The sequence below is a fragment of the Leptopilina heterotoma genome, unplaced genomic scaffold (assembly GCF_015476425.1).
Source record: "Leptopilina heterotoma isolate Lh14 unplaced genomic scaffold, ASM1547642v1 Lhet_263, whole genome shotgun sequence".
Lineage (NCBI taxonomy): Eukaryota > Metazoa > Arthropoda > Insecta > Hymenoptera > Figitidae > Leptopilina > Leptopilina heterotoma.
In genome coordinates this window covers 341031-359557 of record NW_025110973.1, presented here as the reverse complement: position 1 = coordinate 359557, position 18527 = coordinate 341031, and the positions used below count along the sequence as shown (strand labels likewise).

The following is an 18527-nucleotide window of genomic DNA, read 5'->3' as shown; positions in this document are numbered from 1 at the left end:
ATATTTTTTATACAATTTTTTTTTTTAGATTAACGATTTTATTTTATCGTTTTAATAATAGTTAATTAAATTTACACATGCAAAAAATGGTGTGAACTTGGAAACTAAATAAACAGAAATGAAATAAATTAAATTTTCTATAAAAAAATGAATCTTAAAAATTTTAATTTCCACATTAAATTGTTAAATATATAAATCTTTATTCGATGAGGAAATTTTTTTTTTTTTCAAAATAGTTAGGTATACATAAATGCGTATTAATCTAATTTGTACATATAAATGTATATAAAGATTGATAAAAGTGCGTAATTATTTGATATATTATTATATGTATTATTCATTCTCGACTTATTATAAATACTGTGTGTTAAATATATGCAAAAAAAAGGAGAAAAACGTATTTCTCGTTTGCCTTGTGATAACTTAAAAAAAAAATTGACTTTATTATCATCATCGGGAAAAAAATGGCAGATTTGCCAAACAAGAATGTGCACTTTTTTTTAAAAAATGAAACAACAATTAATAATTATTATATATACTTTCTTTTATACAAAACATTTTCTTTCTTTAGAAAAGAAAAATATATCTTTTTTTTTTTTGGTTATAACGTAAATATTTCTAAAACAAAAGAAAATTAAATCTTCTCCGGTGAATAAATTTTGCAAATTGAAAATAAAATATTTTCTTAATATTTTATTTCTTAATTTTATATACTAAAAATGGTAATTTTTAGCCGTATTTGCATTTTTTTTTTTTTGGTATCAATTTATTGGAAAAAAATTTTTTTTTCACCAGAAAAGTTTTTAATGTCTATAATAAATAATCGATGTGTTCATTAAAAGAAATCACCGAAATTTGATGTCAAGTACAAAAGACGACATTTATGAAAGGCACATTTTTTGTGTGACGGGTATTATTTTTTTTTCTTTTCTTTGCTTTATAAACTAGATAGCTTTATAAATCAGTCCTTTTTTTTTAAAGAAGCGTTTTTTCGTTCTTTGTTTTTCTTTTTGAGAATCTGCTTTTGATGCTCGTATTCGAAATCCTCTTCGGTGATGTTTAATTTATGAATCTATAAATATAAAAATTTTTCTTTAATATTAAAATTTTATTTTTTTTTTATAATAAAATGATAAATTATAATTTTTTACAGTTTTTATCATAGCTTTCTTCCCAGATGCATAGGACCCTTGGTTTTTTTATTTTTATAAAAAATTTTATTTTATTATTTAAGAAAATATGAAATCTATGAATTTATTCAATTAACTGTTTAATTTAATTATTAAATGAAAATAATTTATTATTACCTCATAGACTAATACTTCCTCTTCCATTATTTCGGAAGGTGGATTTCGAAGAATCTGAAGTGTCTCGTACATCGTTGGACACTTTTTTGTTATGGACGTTCGTCCCAGGCAGCCCTTCAATAAAACTAGACCAACTTTAAAAATAATTTTGACACCCTCGCACAAAAACATGTCCCATATTCGTAGAATACTTTCCCATGGCAATGTGCGCGTATAGACGCAAAGAAACCATTCAGTCATATACAAAATTGGCTCCATTTTTTGTTTCTTCTGCAAAATTAAAAAAATTACAAAAATTATTATTATTATTATTATTATTATTATTATTATTATTATTATTATTTTAATAATTAATAATTTTATAATTTTTACCCTATACAGTATAAATAAATTATTGTAATAAAATTGTGACGCGTTCTGAACTCTGAAGAAAGGTACCTAAGAAACAAGCGAATTATAGGTTATGTTTGTGTTTGATTTTTCTTCCTTGAAAGTACCTTTTTTATTTATATAAATTTAAAACCAGTTTTTATTGAATATTTTCAATGTAACAAAGACTTGAATATCAATAATTTCTAATAGTAATTGATCCCATTTGTGTATTTTCAATATAAAAAATATAAACATAACCTACAATTTTTTTTGTTTCTTAAGGTACCTTTCTTGGGAGCGCGTTACAATTGTAATTTTCGTAATTAAATTATAATTAATATTATTATAGTTAATGTATAATTATAATAAACAATATTCATAAAAATTTGAAAAAAAAATTTTAACATTATTTTTAAAGTTGAATTGAAAATCATTTTTTTTTCTTTCTTTTTTTTGTATTTCCAAATTTTTAGAATAGAATTCGTAAACAAAAAAATGGAACTAATGTTTTTTTTTCTTTTTTAAAAAACATATGGAAAATATTCAAGGAAAAATTTTTATTTTTTTTTTATTTAGGTGAAAATTTTTAACATGTATAAATTTTTATTCATAACTAAAAGAAAGAGTAAAATTGTAAAACAATTAAAATACGTTGAAATAAATTTTATTTTTACAAACTCAATCAGTGGGAAATATTAGATAGCAAAAAATAAAACTAAAAACTGATAAAACGTTAATTTTTTATCGATTATTTCAGAAATGATTTCAAAAACTTTGTTGAGCAACATTATTTTCGGTGATGTTAGAAATATTTCTTTACCGATGTTTATCTAATGATTGATACTGTTAGACAATTTTAATTTAAAAAAAAGAACTTTCAGAAAATATTTCATAGATAAAGAAAAGATATTAAATTTTTCTAAACTAACACCTTTTTTCTTCTTTCTGAAATTTTAATTTAAATTTTTTCAATATTTTTTATTTCTACTTTTTTCATTGCTTTCATTTTTATTTAAATTTTTATTATTGTATTATAATTTATTTTATTTTAATTTTTATTATATTTTTATACCAAATTGACTGTTATTTAAATTTTTATTAATAATTACGTTACCTACGTTTTTAATAAATTTTTAATAAAAATTTTTAATTTAAAAATTTTTAATTAATTAATAAATTTTTAGATTAATAATTACATTACGTTTTTAGACTAAATTGAAATTTATTATTTAAATTTTTATATTTTTTTTTTTTTTTTGTAGACAATTGAAAATTATTTTAAATTTCATTATTTTTTCAGTAGAAAATTGACAAATATTTAATTTTTTTGGTACTAAAATGTCAATGATTTAAATTTTAATTATTGTTTTTTTGTACTAAATTAACAGTCTTATTTATTCAAATTTTCATTATGTTTTTAAACTTAAATTGATAATTGTATTAATGTTTATATTTTTTATCATTTAAATTTTTGTATTTTTTAGAAAATTGATAATTATTTTGATTTTCATTGTTTTTTGTCAATAAAATGAAAATTATTGTAATTTTCTTTTTTTAGTTGAAAATTGATAATTATTTTAATTTTCATTGTTTTTTGACAATAAAATGCAAATTATTTTAATTTTCATATTTTTTCCGTAGAAAATTGATAATTATTTTAATTTTCATTGTTTTTTGACAATAAAATGAAAATTATTGTAATTTTCTTTTTTATAGTGGAAAATTGATAATTATTTTAATTTTCATTGTTTTTTAACAATAAAATGAAAATTATTGTAATTTTCATTGGTTTTTAACAATAAAATGAAAATTATTGTAATTTTCATTGTTTTTTAACAATAAAATGCAAATTATTTTAATTTTCATATTTTTTCCGTAGAAAATTGATTATTATTTTGATTTTTATTGTTTTTTGACAATAAAATGCAAATTATTTTAATTTTCATTGTTTTTTCCATAGAAAATTGATAATTATTTTAATTTTAATTGTGTTATTACTATAATGTTAATAATTTTAATAATTCTATTATAATTTTTTTTTTGTATATAATTAACAATTAATTATGTCATTATGATTTTGTACTAAATTGATAATTATTTTAATTCTTCAAATTTTTTTTATAGAAAATTATGAATTTTTACAATTTTAATTTGTTTGTACTAAAGAAATGTTTTTTTTAAATTGATATTTGCTTTAATTTTAATTAATTTTTTTTAGTAGAATTTTGCTATTTTTTATTTATTTCTATTTTTTCTATTTATTTATTTCTATTTCTATTTCTATTTTTATTTTTTATTTCTATTTCTATTTCTATTTTCTATTTACATATTTCTATTCTATTTAATTATTTTTCTATTTCTATTTATTTCTATTCTATTTAATTACTTTTCAAATATTTTAATTTCATTTTTATATTTTTCACTTAATTCTTCAAGTTACTTATTTGGAATGTCAAAATTTATTGTTCACCCTCCTTTTGAAAAAGAAGAAGCAAAAAATTTTAGCGGTTATGTTTATAATTTTTTGGAGGAAAATACAGAAAGAGGATCAATTACTATTTTAAATTATTGATATTCAAGTCTTTGTTACATCAAAAATATTTAATAAAAACTGACTTCAAATTTTCGTAATTAAAAAGGAATTTTTAATCAAGTTAAATATACGACAAACATAACCTATAATTCGTTTGCTTCTTAGGTCACCTTTCTTGGGAGCGAGCGGAGCGAGTGACATTTATTTAAAAAAAAATTTACAATAATGAAAACAAAAAATTGTCAATTCTTTCTATTTTTTGTTTTCTTTCCTTTCTTTTCTATTTAAATAGAAAGAATTGAAGAAATAGAAAGAAAAATTTTTCCTTATATTTCTTCACTTCTTTCTAAGCTCGCATTAAATTTTTATACCTCGAAGGATTAAAATAAAGATTAAAAAAAAAAACAAGTGTTAAAATTTTGTTAAATACCAAATGCTTGTAGGCAACAGGAGAAACTCTCTTGAGCAAAGCAAAAAGAATATCGCCATCTCTCTGCAATGTTTCCATGCCTTGACTGTAATAGCCTGACAAATATTTGTCGCAAACAGCAACTAAACACCAGAAAGCTTGAACCGCAGGCATATGCATTAGAAGAAAAGCAGCAATTGGCGCTTGCGCTTGACAATATCCAACTTTGCTATTTAAAATTGAATATGCTTTGAGGACCTGAAATAATTCCTTTTGTCCAGGACCATTTTCAACGAACATTTCATGATGTGGAAATTGACGATGAAGATCCTTTTTTATATCCTCAATGTATTTTGGATCGCCCTGTCTATTTAATAATTCCTCATAGAGATTTGGATTTTCATTGAGAAGTAATTGACCACCACAAAGATTTAGCCAAGCACGTAAACGCACCGATGGTGGAATTCCCTTTCGACATCTCTCTCTTACCTTTCGATAATTTGTACTCATAAAAATATTCCAATTGTTCAACATGCGAATCCATTTTCGTTCACGTCTCAATATCACCTCAGGTGAAATTGCTTGTTTCCTGCAAAAAAAAAAAAAAAAAAAAAAAAAAAAAAAATTAAAATATCGTTAATAAATAATAAATAATTAATAATAATAATAAATAATTCAATTAATAACAGAAATTTTTAATCAAAAACAAAAAAAAATTAAAATATCGTTAATAAATAATAATTAATAATAAAAACAAATAATTCAATTAAAAAAAAAAAAAAAAAATTGATTACACACAAAATATTTTATTTCCAAATTATTTACATAAAAACATAATTACAAACCAAATTGTTTGCTGCAGAAAAAAATTACCAACAATATTGTTTACTTCACAAAAAAATTATTAGCAACGAAAAATTTATTTTCACAATATTGAATAATATTTTTTTTATTAATTAAAAAACAGACTTCGCAGTCGATGATTAATTTTAAAAAAGCAGCAAAAAGTAGCTTTCAAACTAAAAAAAAAAGTAGTAAAAAAGTAGCTATCAAAAAAATTAAACTTAAAAAAAACTCGTTTTAGAAAATTCACAAAACTGACAAAAATTCCATTTATTCTATATTTTATTTTCCTCACTTATTCCTAAGTTTTATCGAAAATATTTACTTTTTTCTTATTCTACGCTAATAAATTTAATTCCTAAAACAAATTTTATTATTCATGAAAGAATTCAAATATTCATAAAAATAATTTAATTTCTGCCAAGAATTTTAGGAAAATTTTTTAAACAATTGATTTTCTTCGACTAATTTTATGCAAATTCTAATATTTAAATAATTGACTTTCTGAGAAATTTTTATTATTCATGAAAAGAATTGAATTTTTACGAAGATTTTTACAAAAATAAATTTCTAATAATTGAATTTTGTTTGGAAATTTTTTGAAAATAGTAAATATTTAAAATAATTGAATTGAAAAAAGTTTTTAAAAATAATTGAATTTTACAAAGAATTCTATTAAAATTTTTTTGAGAATAATTGATAATGTCTATGTGTAGCATTTTATTAAATTTTTTTTTAAAATAATTGAATTCCAAAAACAGCATTTTATTATTTATGAAAATAATTGAATTATTGTGAAAAATTTTATGAAAATGTTTATAAAGAATTGAATTTCTCTATAAAATTTTGTTATTTTTGAAAATAATTGAATAGCTGCAAAGAATTTTATTGAAAATTTCAAAAATAATTGAATTCCTGAGAAGAATTTTATTATTTATGAAAATAATTGAAATGTTGGCAATTTTTAAAAAAAATTTTGAAAATAATTGAATATTTGTGAAGAATTTTATTAATTTTGAAAATAATTGAATTCTTGTAATGAATATTGTTATTAATGAAAAGAATTGAATTTTATCAAAATTTTTGGAAAGTAATTAAATTTTTCTATTTATTTATAAAAATAATTGAAATGTTGACAATTTTTAAAAAAAATTTGAAAATAATTAAATTTTTGTGAAGAATTTTATTAATTTTGAAAATAATTTAATTCTTGTGATGAATATTGTTATTAATGAAAATATTTTTGAAAATATTTGAAAAGAATTTTGAATTGAATTTTATTACTTTTGAAAATAATTGAATTCTTGTGATAAATACTATTATTATTTATGAAAAGAATTGAATTTTATTAAAATTTTTGGAAAGTAATTGAATTTTTTTATTTATTTATAAAAATAATTGAAATGTCGACAATTTTAAAAAAAATTTTTGAAAATAATTGAATTTTTGTGAAGAATTTTATTAATTTTGAAAATAATTGAATTCTTGTAATGAATATTATTATTTATGAAAATAATTAAATTTTGCAAAGAATTTTATTTAAATGCTTCGAAATAATTGAATTTTTGTGAATAATTTTATTAAAATCCTTAAAAATAATTGAATTTTCGGGAATAATTTTGTTATTTATCATTAATAATTGAATTTTTTCGAAGAATTGTTTACATAAATAATTGAATTCTCAGGAAGAATTTTAATAAAAAAACTTTTTTAAAAATTGAATTTTCATTAAAAATTTTATTATTAGTGAAAGTATTTTAATTATTGTGAAGAAATTGTATAAAAATTTTGTTAAGTAATTAATTTTTTCGTCATTTTTTTAAAAGTGTTATTCTAAATTAATTGAATTCCTGAGGAAATTTTATTATATTTATGGAAATAATTGAATTTTGGATTAATTTTATCAATTTTTTTTTAAATAATTGAATTCTTTTGCCACGTTTTATGAAAATACTAGATACTAAAAATAATTGAATTTCGAATATTTTATTCAATTCCTGAGAAGCATTTAAATAATAATTTATGAAAATAATTGAATTCATGCGAAGAATTTTATAAATAATTAAAATTTTGCCAAGAATTTTATTAAAATTTTTGAAAATAATTGAATTTTTGTGCGAAAAATTTTGCTATTTGTAAAGATAATTGAATTCTTGACGAGATATTCGTTAAAATTAAAAAAAAAATAATTGAATTTCTTCGAAGAATTTTATTACTTTTGAAAAGAATTGAATTCTTGTGATGAATATTGTTATTTATGAAAATAATTGAATTTTACAAGAAATTTTATTAAAATTTCTAAAAATAATTGAATTTTGTAGAAGAATTTTGTTATATTTATTCAGATAATTGCCCTTAAAACTTCTGAAATAATTAAATAATATAATAAATAATTCATTCTTGTCTGAAATAGAAATTTTTAATTTTTTTTTTTTTTGTAAAATTAATTTTAATTTTTTATGTAATTAATACCTCTCTGGACTGTATTGTGATCCTCCTAAAAAACCATGACGATCTGGAACTGTCGAGACGACAGAACTACATTGATAAATGCTACTCCCCTCTGATTCTGTTTCAGCATTTAAATCCTCCTCAACGTTCTCTACCGTTAAAGCAGTCATTGCATCGTATTATATTTCACTAAAAAAAAAATAAAATACTCTGCAAATTAGTAAATAAAAGATAAATAATATTAGAAATATAAAAATTACATTATTCTTATAGATTCAAATTCGTAGAAAATTAAAATTACAAACACTAAATGTAGTAAAAAAGGGACCAATTTTTAAAATATTTTAATTTTTCTCTACAAAAACTCTTAGAAATTTTATTGAAACTCATAAAACTTATTTATAAATAATTTCTAAAAATTCTAATAAATGTTATTTTTGGTTTTACTTTTATCCTAGGAATAGTCATCGAAATAATTTGTTTATTTTTTGTTACAATTCTGTAATACTTAACGGAACTCATAGAAGTTTTAATAATAAAAACTCATAGAACTAAAATTTAAAAGAATTAAACTTTTCGAAAATTTTAAAGATAGAACTCTTAAAAAACTTTTATTAACTCACACAGAATTGTAGATTTAAAAAAAAGTCAATATAATAACTCATAGAAATTTAGGTGCTTAAGACTCTTAGGGTTTTAATTGAAAACTCATAGAACTTATAATCACGAACTTCAAGAACTCTGCATTTTTATTTTATATATTAACTATTTCTAGAATTATTTTTGAATACCAAGAACTTTTGTCGAAACTCATAGAACTTTAGGTAGTCAAAACTCATAGAACTCTAAATTTTGAATTTAAAATTTGTAGTATTTCTTTATTTTTTGATTTCAGTTTAAAGAAAATTAATATTTATATTATTCGAAGAACTCCCTTTTATGAACTCTTGTCAGAACTCATAGAACTCGCATTAAAAACTCATAGAACTGTAAATTTTGTAAATTTTTATTTGCATTATTTCTTTTTTTATTTGTCTCAAGAAAATTCATTTTAAAATTATTAGAACTGCTCGTTATGAACTCTTATCAGAACTCATAGAACTCGCATTAAAAACTCATAGAACTGTAAATTTTGTAAATTTTTATTTGCATTATTTCTTTTTTTATTTGTCTCAAGAAAATTCATTTTAAAATTATTAGAACTGCTCGTTATGAACTCTTATCAGAACTCATAGAACTTTGATTAAAAACTCATAGAACTCGTAATTATATAAAAACTTTTAAGAGGAGAATTTTTTTTCTATCCTTTATTTACAGTTTAGTGAAAATATAGTTAGAAATATTTAAAAAACATCTTGTTATAAACTCTTTATCAGAACTCATAGAACTTTGATTAAAAACTCATATATAGAACTCTAAATTATACTCATTAGTAAAATAAAAAAAAAACTATTCTTATTTACAGGTTTCTATGATTTCCTGACTCATGACTTTTATGAGTTACTTGAGAAACTTTATGAGTATTTATGAGTTATATGATAATAATAATTAGAATTTTTTTAATTTTTATAAAAACTAATTTTTTTTAATCAAAAGTATTGAAAATTGAATTTTTTTTTACATTAAATTAAATAAAATTATTAAAAAAATTTTATATTTAATTTTATCTAATAATTTATTTTGTTATTAAATAAACATGAAAATAATATTGAAATTAAAAGTTGAATAATAAAAATTACAAAAATAATTATTCTCAATGGAGAAAAAAAAATTTATTTTTAATTTAGAACATACAGAAGGAATGAATTTTTAAAATAGAATTGTACCCCCCCAGCAGACCCCAGGAAGTAAAAGTCACACACATGGACCTAGTAATCCACATATAATTATCTGGACCTTTAAATATTTGACGTTGACACACGAACACAAAAAAAGCACCGATTGCGTCTATATCTGTATATATAAAGACTCAGTAATTACGAACAAAAAAAAAATTAAAATAACAATAATGACTCACCAACGCCCATCAGTCAATGAATACTAGATTCCTGAACGAATATGTCGTGAAAAAAAAATTATTATCCACAATTTCTTTGATGCAATGTGGCATCCATTTCCATTTATCAACGTTTATTTACATCCCACACACATTTATATGTCAAAATCATACACTTTCACAATTTTTTTTTACAATTGAAATATATATTTATAAAACACATATAAAAATCAATTGTTTATTTTTAAATATAAAATTTAGAAATATTTTTTTTAGAAGTTTGATGAAAATGACAATTGTCGGAATGAACACACACGATCATTTACAAATGGACTTTAGAGAAAGATAAAAAAAAATTCCTGTTATATTGGTGTATATTGAGAATGAAGCAAAGTTTGTGTATATTGAAGATATATAAGTATTTGATGATGACCACTGATGTTTTGATGGCAGCAGTAGACTTTTTTCCTTGTGCGCAAGCGTTTTAGGGATTCGGGTAAACTTTCTCAACAAAAATTGCGGGAGACTTATTGACGTTCGTGTGTGTTCACAATTTTACCTCAGACATAGAGCGCTGTGAAGTAAATTGAGAGAAGGGAAAATTCGATATTAGATTCACATTTATGACGAATTTATTGAAATTTTTTTTAAAATTTAAATTAAAATTAAAAATTTAATTTTAGACTTAATTTCAATCATTTTAATTTCATTTATTTAAATTTCCAATTGTTTTTTTTCACTTCATTCTTACTCAAATCAACTGAAAATAAATAAATAAATTAAATAAAATTAGCAATTTTAAAAATAAAAAAATTTGAAAATTTAAATTTTTGTTGAAAATACTAAAAAAAAATTCAATTTTGTAGAATTTAAAAATAATTGCAAAAATTCTTTAAAAAAAAATAAAATTCTTCTTATTAAATTCAACTACGTTCAAATCTTGAAAAAAATTCTCGTAAAAATCCCAATTATCTTTATAAATAACAAAATTCTTCTCCAAAGTTCAATTATTTTCAGAAATTTTTCTAATTTGAATCATTTTCAATATCTACGATTTTAATGAAATATTTCCTTAAACGAATTCAATTATTGAAAAAAAATTTTAATTTGAAATTTTAGAAAATGACAATTTTGAATGAATTAATTAAATAATAAAAATTTCAGAGGAATTCTATTATTTACAAATTTTTTTATAAATTTCTTCGCAATAATTCAATTATTTTCATGAAGAATAACATTTTTTTAACCAGGAATTCAGTTATTTTCATAAATAATAAAAATCATTCCAGAATTTCAATTATTTTTTCTACAATTCTAATCAAATTCCTTGAAAAATGTAATTATTCTTAAAAATTTGATTAAAATTAATTTTCAAAGATTTTAATGAAATAATTTTTAACAATTCAATTTTTTTCAAAATAATTTTAATTAAATTCTTCGTAGAATTAAATTAATTTCAATAATATCAAAATTCAATTATTTTTAATATCTACTATTTCAATAAAAATTCACAAAAGAATTCAAATTATTTAAAAAGAAATATATTATTAAAATTCATCGCAAGAATTAAAGTATTTTTCATAAATAATAAAATTCTTCACAGGTATTCAATTATTTTCAATACAATTATTAAAAAATTCGATTGTATAATTCAATAAATTAAAGAAATTTTTCAAAAAAATTCAATTATTTTCCAAAATTTTTAAATAAAATTCAAGAATTAAATGCTTAATTACAATTATAAAAAAAGAGGATTATTATAAAAACTTGAAAGAAATTATTCATATAGAATTCAATTACTTTGAAAACTTGTAATTAAAATTATTAAAGAAAGTCCATTATTTTAAAGAAACTCAAAGAAATTCTTCAAAAGAATTTAATTAAGATTATGTAAAATTTTAATAAAATTCTTCCTAAATTCAATTATTTTCATGAACAATAAAATTCTTCCAAGAAATTCAATTAGTATCAAATTTTTTGATAAAATTCTTTGCAAGAATTCAATCATTTGCAAATGTTTTATAAATTTTTTCGCAATAATTCAATTATTTAACAAAAAAATTAATAAAAGTTCTTTATTAAGAATTCAATTATTTTTGAAAATTTTAATAAAATTCGTTGCAAAAATTCAATTATTTTAAAAAAGTTTGATAAAATTCTTCGAATCAATTCAATTATTTTAAAAAATTTTTAAAAAAATTCTCGGCAAAAATTTTAATTATTTTCAAAAATTTTCTTCAATTCAATATGATTTTTATAATATCTACTAAAATTTTTCAAAAGAATTCAATTATAAAAAAATTTTATTGAAATTCTGCGCAAACATTTAATTATAATTCATAAAATAATTAAAATTTCACAAGGAATTCAATTATTTTCATAAATAATAAAATTTTTTAAGGAATTCAATTATTATTTTCATAAAAAATAATTTAAAATTTTAGAAAATAATAATTTAATTAAAATGATGAAAATAATTTTGATGAAGTTACAGTAACAATATTCTTATAAGAATATAAGATAATGATTTTATTACTTGGTCATCTTTAATTATTATAAAATATGAATATCCTGGAAAATCCTGTTTCAAAAATAAGATTAAAAAAAATAGGAATTTCGCAAATATTTTTCTTCTTTCTCTAAAATAATAATTTTGTTAAAAAAATTGTGATTCATAAATGAAAATAATACAAAATAAATTGCATTATTATTAACTTTTTTATAATTTTTCTTTTCAAATATTTTCAATTTTAAAATTAATATATTGAAAATCATCGAATTGTTGCAAAGAATTTTATCAAAAAATTTGATGATAATAGAATTCCTTCAAAAAAATTTTATTATTTAGGAAAATAACTGAATTCTCACAAAGAATTTTATTAAAATTTTTTAAAATCCTAATTAAATTCTTTTGAAGAATTTCTTTGATTTTTTTGTTTTTAAACTAATGGAGTTTCTTTAAATAATTTTAATTGAAAATTTTGAAAGCATTTGAATTTTATGAAGAAGAATTTTATTAAAAGTGAATTGAAAATAATTGAATTCTTGCGGAGAATTTTACTAATATTTATAAAAATTGTTTCAAAGAATTTATTAAAATTTTTGGACATAATTGAAATTTATGGAAATATTTAAAAATATTTGAATTCATCCGAGGAATTTAATTAAAATTGTTTTAAAAATCATTGGATTTTTGTAAAGATTTTACTATATATTGAAAAAAATAATTGAATATTGTTTAGAAAGATTTTACTAAATTTATAAAAAATAATTAAAATGTTTCGTGAGAATTTTTAAAAATTTATAAGAAATAATTAAATTGTTATGAAGAATTTTATAGAAATATTTTTAAATTGTGAGGAATTTTACTATTTATAAAAATAATTGAATTTTTTCGAAGGATTTATTAAAATTTTAGAAAATATGAACAGTAATAATTAATTTTGTACTTAATAAGTAACAAAAATATAAATAGAAGACAACTTCAGAGTGTGAGGGACAGAAAAAGTGAATGAATGAAAGAATGAAAGAACATTCAAATTAATATAGTTAATTAATTAATTAAATAATAATTTGTCAGGGATATATAATAATTACTTTTTGACGAAATCAGCAAAATTTTATTGAGTATTTATTACAAATTCCATATTAAATGTCCTATACATTAATCACATATTTTTATTTATCCAATCAAGATAATTGTAAACATGTACATAAGCTGCGGGAACATCTTTTTGGCCGCAACCAATTCCCCAGGCAGTCAAACCTACAACTTCGAATCGACCATCTAATGGTTGGCATATCAGTGCACCTCCTCCATCACCCTAAAATTTGAAAAAAAAAATTATATTCCGTTAGTCTAAATTAATTATATAAAAGATAAAAAGTCATTGTGATACAGGATACAGTCTACGGATAAATAAAATCTGTGAGGATTGGGATTGAATTCCAAATATTTTTCTCCTATAATCCTCTTGTACTTACCGTGCAACTGTCTTTTCCCAGTTCACCACCAGCACAAATAAAACTTTTCCAATCTAAATTAAAATCTGCACCAAGTCTTGTCTTTCGAAATTGCATCTCACAAGTCTTGGGATCGACTATTGGAAGATCAACGGCTTTCAAAATACTTTCATATCTATTGCTTGTGAAATTATTCTTGCCCCATCCAGCACTCCAGCATCTATGCAAATAGTTATTATCGTATCAAGGGCGCAAAATAGGTGATTGCGGCGATGGCGAGATGAAGGCACCGAGGGGACATTTTCGCGCCCGAGGCGAAGCCGAGGGTGCGAAAGTGTCCCTGAGGTCCCGAAATCTCGCCAAAGTCGTAATCTCCTTTGCGCCCATGTTGCGAACATAATTTTTTGTCCTAACTGCATGAAAAGTATGGCATCGAGGGCACGAGCGAAGCGGGCGTAAAAGTACTTTTGCGCCCGCTCGGGCTAGATGAAGCGGGCGCAAAAGTACTTTTGCGCCCGCTTGTGTGACGTCAGCGGGCGTAAAAGAACTTTTGCGACCGCTTCCCTGGCCCCGGGCGAGAATAAGTTACTTTGCGCCCACTTTAAGTGCCCGAAATGACATACTTTTCGTGCAGGTAGGACAAAAATACAATTTTATTTGCCTTCATAAAAAAGGCGTAGAAGCATTTAATTATTTTCCACATAGCACAACATTTTTCAGCAACTATATGCTTTAGTCGTTTTTTAATTTTATATAAACCCTTTACCATGGTTTTGGAAATCAAGGTGTCTTAAAAGTTTCTGATAGCCACTTTTATAGTCTAAAGTAGAAGTCATTAAAAAAAAAAAACTCTTTCGCACGTTTCGCAAAAGTTACAAAACTTCCTAAAAAAACATTGTGCGGTACGTGGTGATGTATAATAATTATTAAAACGAAAATAAACATACACGGTGCCAGCAGGAGGAATTCCAGTTGGTAGACAAGCAGCATTAATATTAACAAAGTTATCAAATAAAATTTTCTGATTAATCCTAATGATGGCAATGTCATTAAGAAGATTTATTGAATTAAAATCCTCATGAACTTTCGTTGACACTGGTTTTACTTCCAGGAATTGTTCCGATTGACTTGCTCTATTATACTTACCAAGTCTTATCTTATAATTATTTTTTCTGCAATAGAAAAAGAAGTGCAAACATTCTGAATTCCAATTGTAGAATTTAATAATTTTTAATTTTATATACTTCAAGTAAATTGTAATTTAAAAAAATGAAATAAATAATACCTACAGATTGGCAACTATATGTGCTGCAGTGATAAGATGAGTATCATCTATAATCACCCCTCCACCAAGATATTTATTGTCAGAATTTAGGATTTCAGCATGCCAGGGATATGCACCGTAAGCAGCCTGATCTACTTTTTGGCCGTTGGAGACAATTTTTCTTTCACCGCATTTTTTTGAAGAAGAAGAAGGAGGTGATAAATTATTCTTGCAACAATTCACTTCTCCCATTGAACAAACAACTGGCGACATACCCTATTGAGAAGGTGGAAATTTTTGAGCTTCATTTCTAAATTTAAATTTAATTTCTAAATTTAAATTTAATTTCTAAATTTAAATTTAATTTCTAAATTTAAATTTAATTTCTAAATTTAAATTTAATTTCTAAATTTAAATTTAATTTCTTAATTTAAATTTAATTTCTTAATTTAAATTTAATTTCTAAATTTAAATTTAATTTCTAAATTTAAATTTAAATTTATTTAATTTTTTTGTATTTTAATTTACTTTTTTTTAAAAAAAAGTTTTATTTTGTTTTAATTTGCTTACCAAATTTACGATTCGTATATCAATGCTAAATGGAAGAGTATGATACTTTTCGAAAATGAAGCCATCGCATTTTTCATTTACTGATATACAACGACAATCAAGTTTTCCTTTTATAGGAGGAACTTTCTTTTGATCTAAAAGAATATTTTCTATATTACAATAAATCCTATTTGTCAATTATGAATTTTACTTGAAAATAAAATTGAAATTTTTTTAATACTTTTAATTCGGGAAAAAATTTTACTTAGAAAATTAAGTTCTTTTAATACATTTATTTACGAATTTCTTTAATAAAATTATTTGAAAATATCAATAAATTTAATTTAAAAAAAAAATTAATTTCAAAATTCAATTCAATTATTTAAATACAAAAAAAAATAATTTATTGAATAATTAAATGTTTCAAAATTCAATTCTCATAAAGAATTTTATCAACAAATTTTTAAATAATTGAATTCTTTCGACGAATTTTAATACAATTTTTAAGAATATAATTACATTTTTTGTACGGTTAAAATATTGTATTAAAAATAATTGAAATTCTGCGAATTATAAAAATAATTGAATTCTTAAAAAGAAATTTATTATTTTTTAAAATATTTAAATCCCTGTAACAATTTTTATTATTTATGAAAATAATGGAATTATATTAAAAAATATAATATAATAATATAATGTAAAAATACTATCTTAAATAATTGAATTATTGCGAGGAAAAATTTAAATAATTCAATTCTTTTGAAATTTGTTATTATTTATCCAAATAATTAAATGTTTGCGTAGACGTTTTTAAAAACTACTTTTAACTAGATAATTGACTTAATTTGGGAAATTTTATTTCAATAGTACGTATTGAAAATCATTGAATTGAAGAAAATTTAAAAAAAAAGAAATTGATATTTTGCCAAGAATTTTATTAAAATTTTTCAAAATTAATCGAATTTCAAAGAAGAATTTTATTATTTATAAAAATAAATGAAATTTTAATGAGAATTTTTAAAAAAATTTTGAACATAATTGAATTTCTTCTAAGTATTTCATTATTTTGAAAATAATTGAATTTTCAAAATTCAATTATTTCAAAAATTTTATGCTACAATGCTATTCAATTATTATCTAAAATTTTAACTGAAATTCATTTTTAAATCAATTTTTAATAGAAAATTCTACGAGAATTCAATTATTTAAATACAAAAATAAATAATCTATGTATAATAATTAAATGTTTGATAAAATTTAACTCTGTTAACATTTTTAAATTTTTAAATAATTGAATAATTTTGACAAATTTAAATAAATTTTTTAAGAATAATTACATTTTTTGAGAAATTCGATTAAAATTGTATTAAAAATAATTGAATTTCTAAAAAGAATTTTATTATTTATGAAAATAATTGAACTTCTAAAAAGAATTTTATTATTTATGAAAATAATTAAACTTCTAAAAAGAATTTTATTATTTATGAAAATAATTAAATTCCTAAAAAAAATTTTATTATTTATGAAAATAATAATTGAATTATTATGAAGAAATTTATAAAAAATTTGTAAATAATTCAATTATTATGAATAAATTTATAAAAAAATGTGTAAATAATTGAATTATTTATGGAGAAATTTATAAAAAAATTTATAAATAATTGAATTCCTCTGAAATTTCTATTATTTATGAAAATAATTAAATGTTTGCGAACAATTTTATTCAATTTTTTTCTAAATAATTTATTTCTTTTGGAAAATTTTTATTATTTATGACAATAATTAATGAATGTTTGAGTAGAATTTAAAAAAACGTTTTTAAATAATGAATTCTTTTGAAAAATTTTATTAAAATAGTAAATAATATTAAAAATCATTGAATTGACGAAAATTTTTTAAATAATTGAAATTTTTTTAAGAATTTTATTAAAATTTTTAAAATAATTGAAATTTGGCAAGAATTTTATTAAAATTTTTGAACATAATTGAATTTTTGCGAAGAATTTTATTATTTATAAAAATAATTGAAATTTTAAGGAAAATTTTAAAAAAAATTTTCAACATAATTGAATTTCTTCGAAGCTGTTTATTATTTTGAAAATAATTGAATTTTCAAAATTCAATTATTTCAAAAATTTTTTGATTTTTAAATCAATTTTTATTAGAAAATTCTACGAGAATTCTATTATTTAAATACATACATAAATAAATAATTGAATGATTTTTAAAATTGAATTCTTATAAAGAACTTTATCAACAATTTTTTGAATTTTTTAATTAAATTTTAATTAAATTTTTAAATAATTGAATTATTTCGACAAATAATTAAATTTGTAAGGATAATTACATTTTTTGAGAAATTCGATTAAAATTGTATTAGAATTGATTGAATTAATTGAATTCTGAAATTAAAAAATAAGACAAAGTTTTAACAGTAAAAAATAATAAATAGGATCAATAATGAGAGAAAAATAAGAAAAGTATAAAAATAATAATAATAAATAGAATAAAATAATAAAAATTGAATTTAAGAAAAAATTTTAAATTTAGATTTTATAGCATCAAATGTAAAAATGTGGCTATTTCACCCCGTTCTACTCTATTTTGAAATATTAAGATAAAATATTGTTTCACAATTGGATTTTTTTTTTAATAGTAAATTAATAAATTGTACCTGAAGATGCAAAAGCTTGTGACATGGCAAAAGCTCCACTATTCTTCGTCTTTAAAAATACTTTTTTCTTACAGAAAATTTCACACACAAAATATACTAAAACTAAAAATATTATTTTCTTCATTTTTTTTTTTAATAATAAAATTTACAACTTTTAATGAAAAAA

General features: G+C 20.3%; 2 protein-coding genes across 2 annotated transcripts; both read right to left on the bottom strand.

Moving 5' to 3' along the window:
• Positions 1-599: 599 nt before the first annotated feature.
• Positions 600-10333, bottom strand: LOC122503492 (TBC1 domain family member whacked). The gene is made up of 5 exons (XM_043614060.1): positions 9933-10333; positions 7937-8104; positions 4643-5210; positions 1308-1577; positions 600-1072 (listed from the first exon to the last, which is right to left on the bottom strand). The coding sequence occupies exons 2-5, from the start codon at positions 8083-8085 to the stop codon at positions 962-964; spliced, it is 1098 nt and encodes a 365-aa protein (XP_043469995.1). The 5' UTR covers positions 8086-8104; positions 9933-10333; the 3' UTR covers positions 600-961.
• Positions 10334-13564: 3231 nt separating this feature from the next.
• On the bottom strand, positions 13565-18467 carry LOC122503489 (phenoloxidase-activating factor 2-like). Its single transcript, XM_043614056.1, has 6 exons — positions 18362-18467; positions 15709-15842; positions 15164-15414; positions 14822-15046; positions 13896-14094; positions 13565-13735 (listed from the first exon to the last, which is right to left on the bottom strand). Exons 1-6 carry the CDS (start codon positions 18384-18386, stop codon positions 13580-13582), a joined length of 990 nt encoding a protein of 329 aa, XP_043469991.1. The 5' UTR covers positions 18387-18467; the 3' UTR covers positions 13565-13579.
• Positions 18468-18527: the final 60 nt, after the last annotated feature.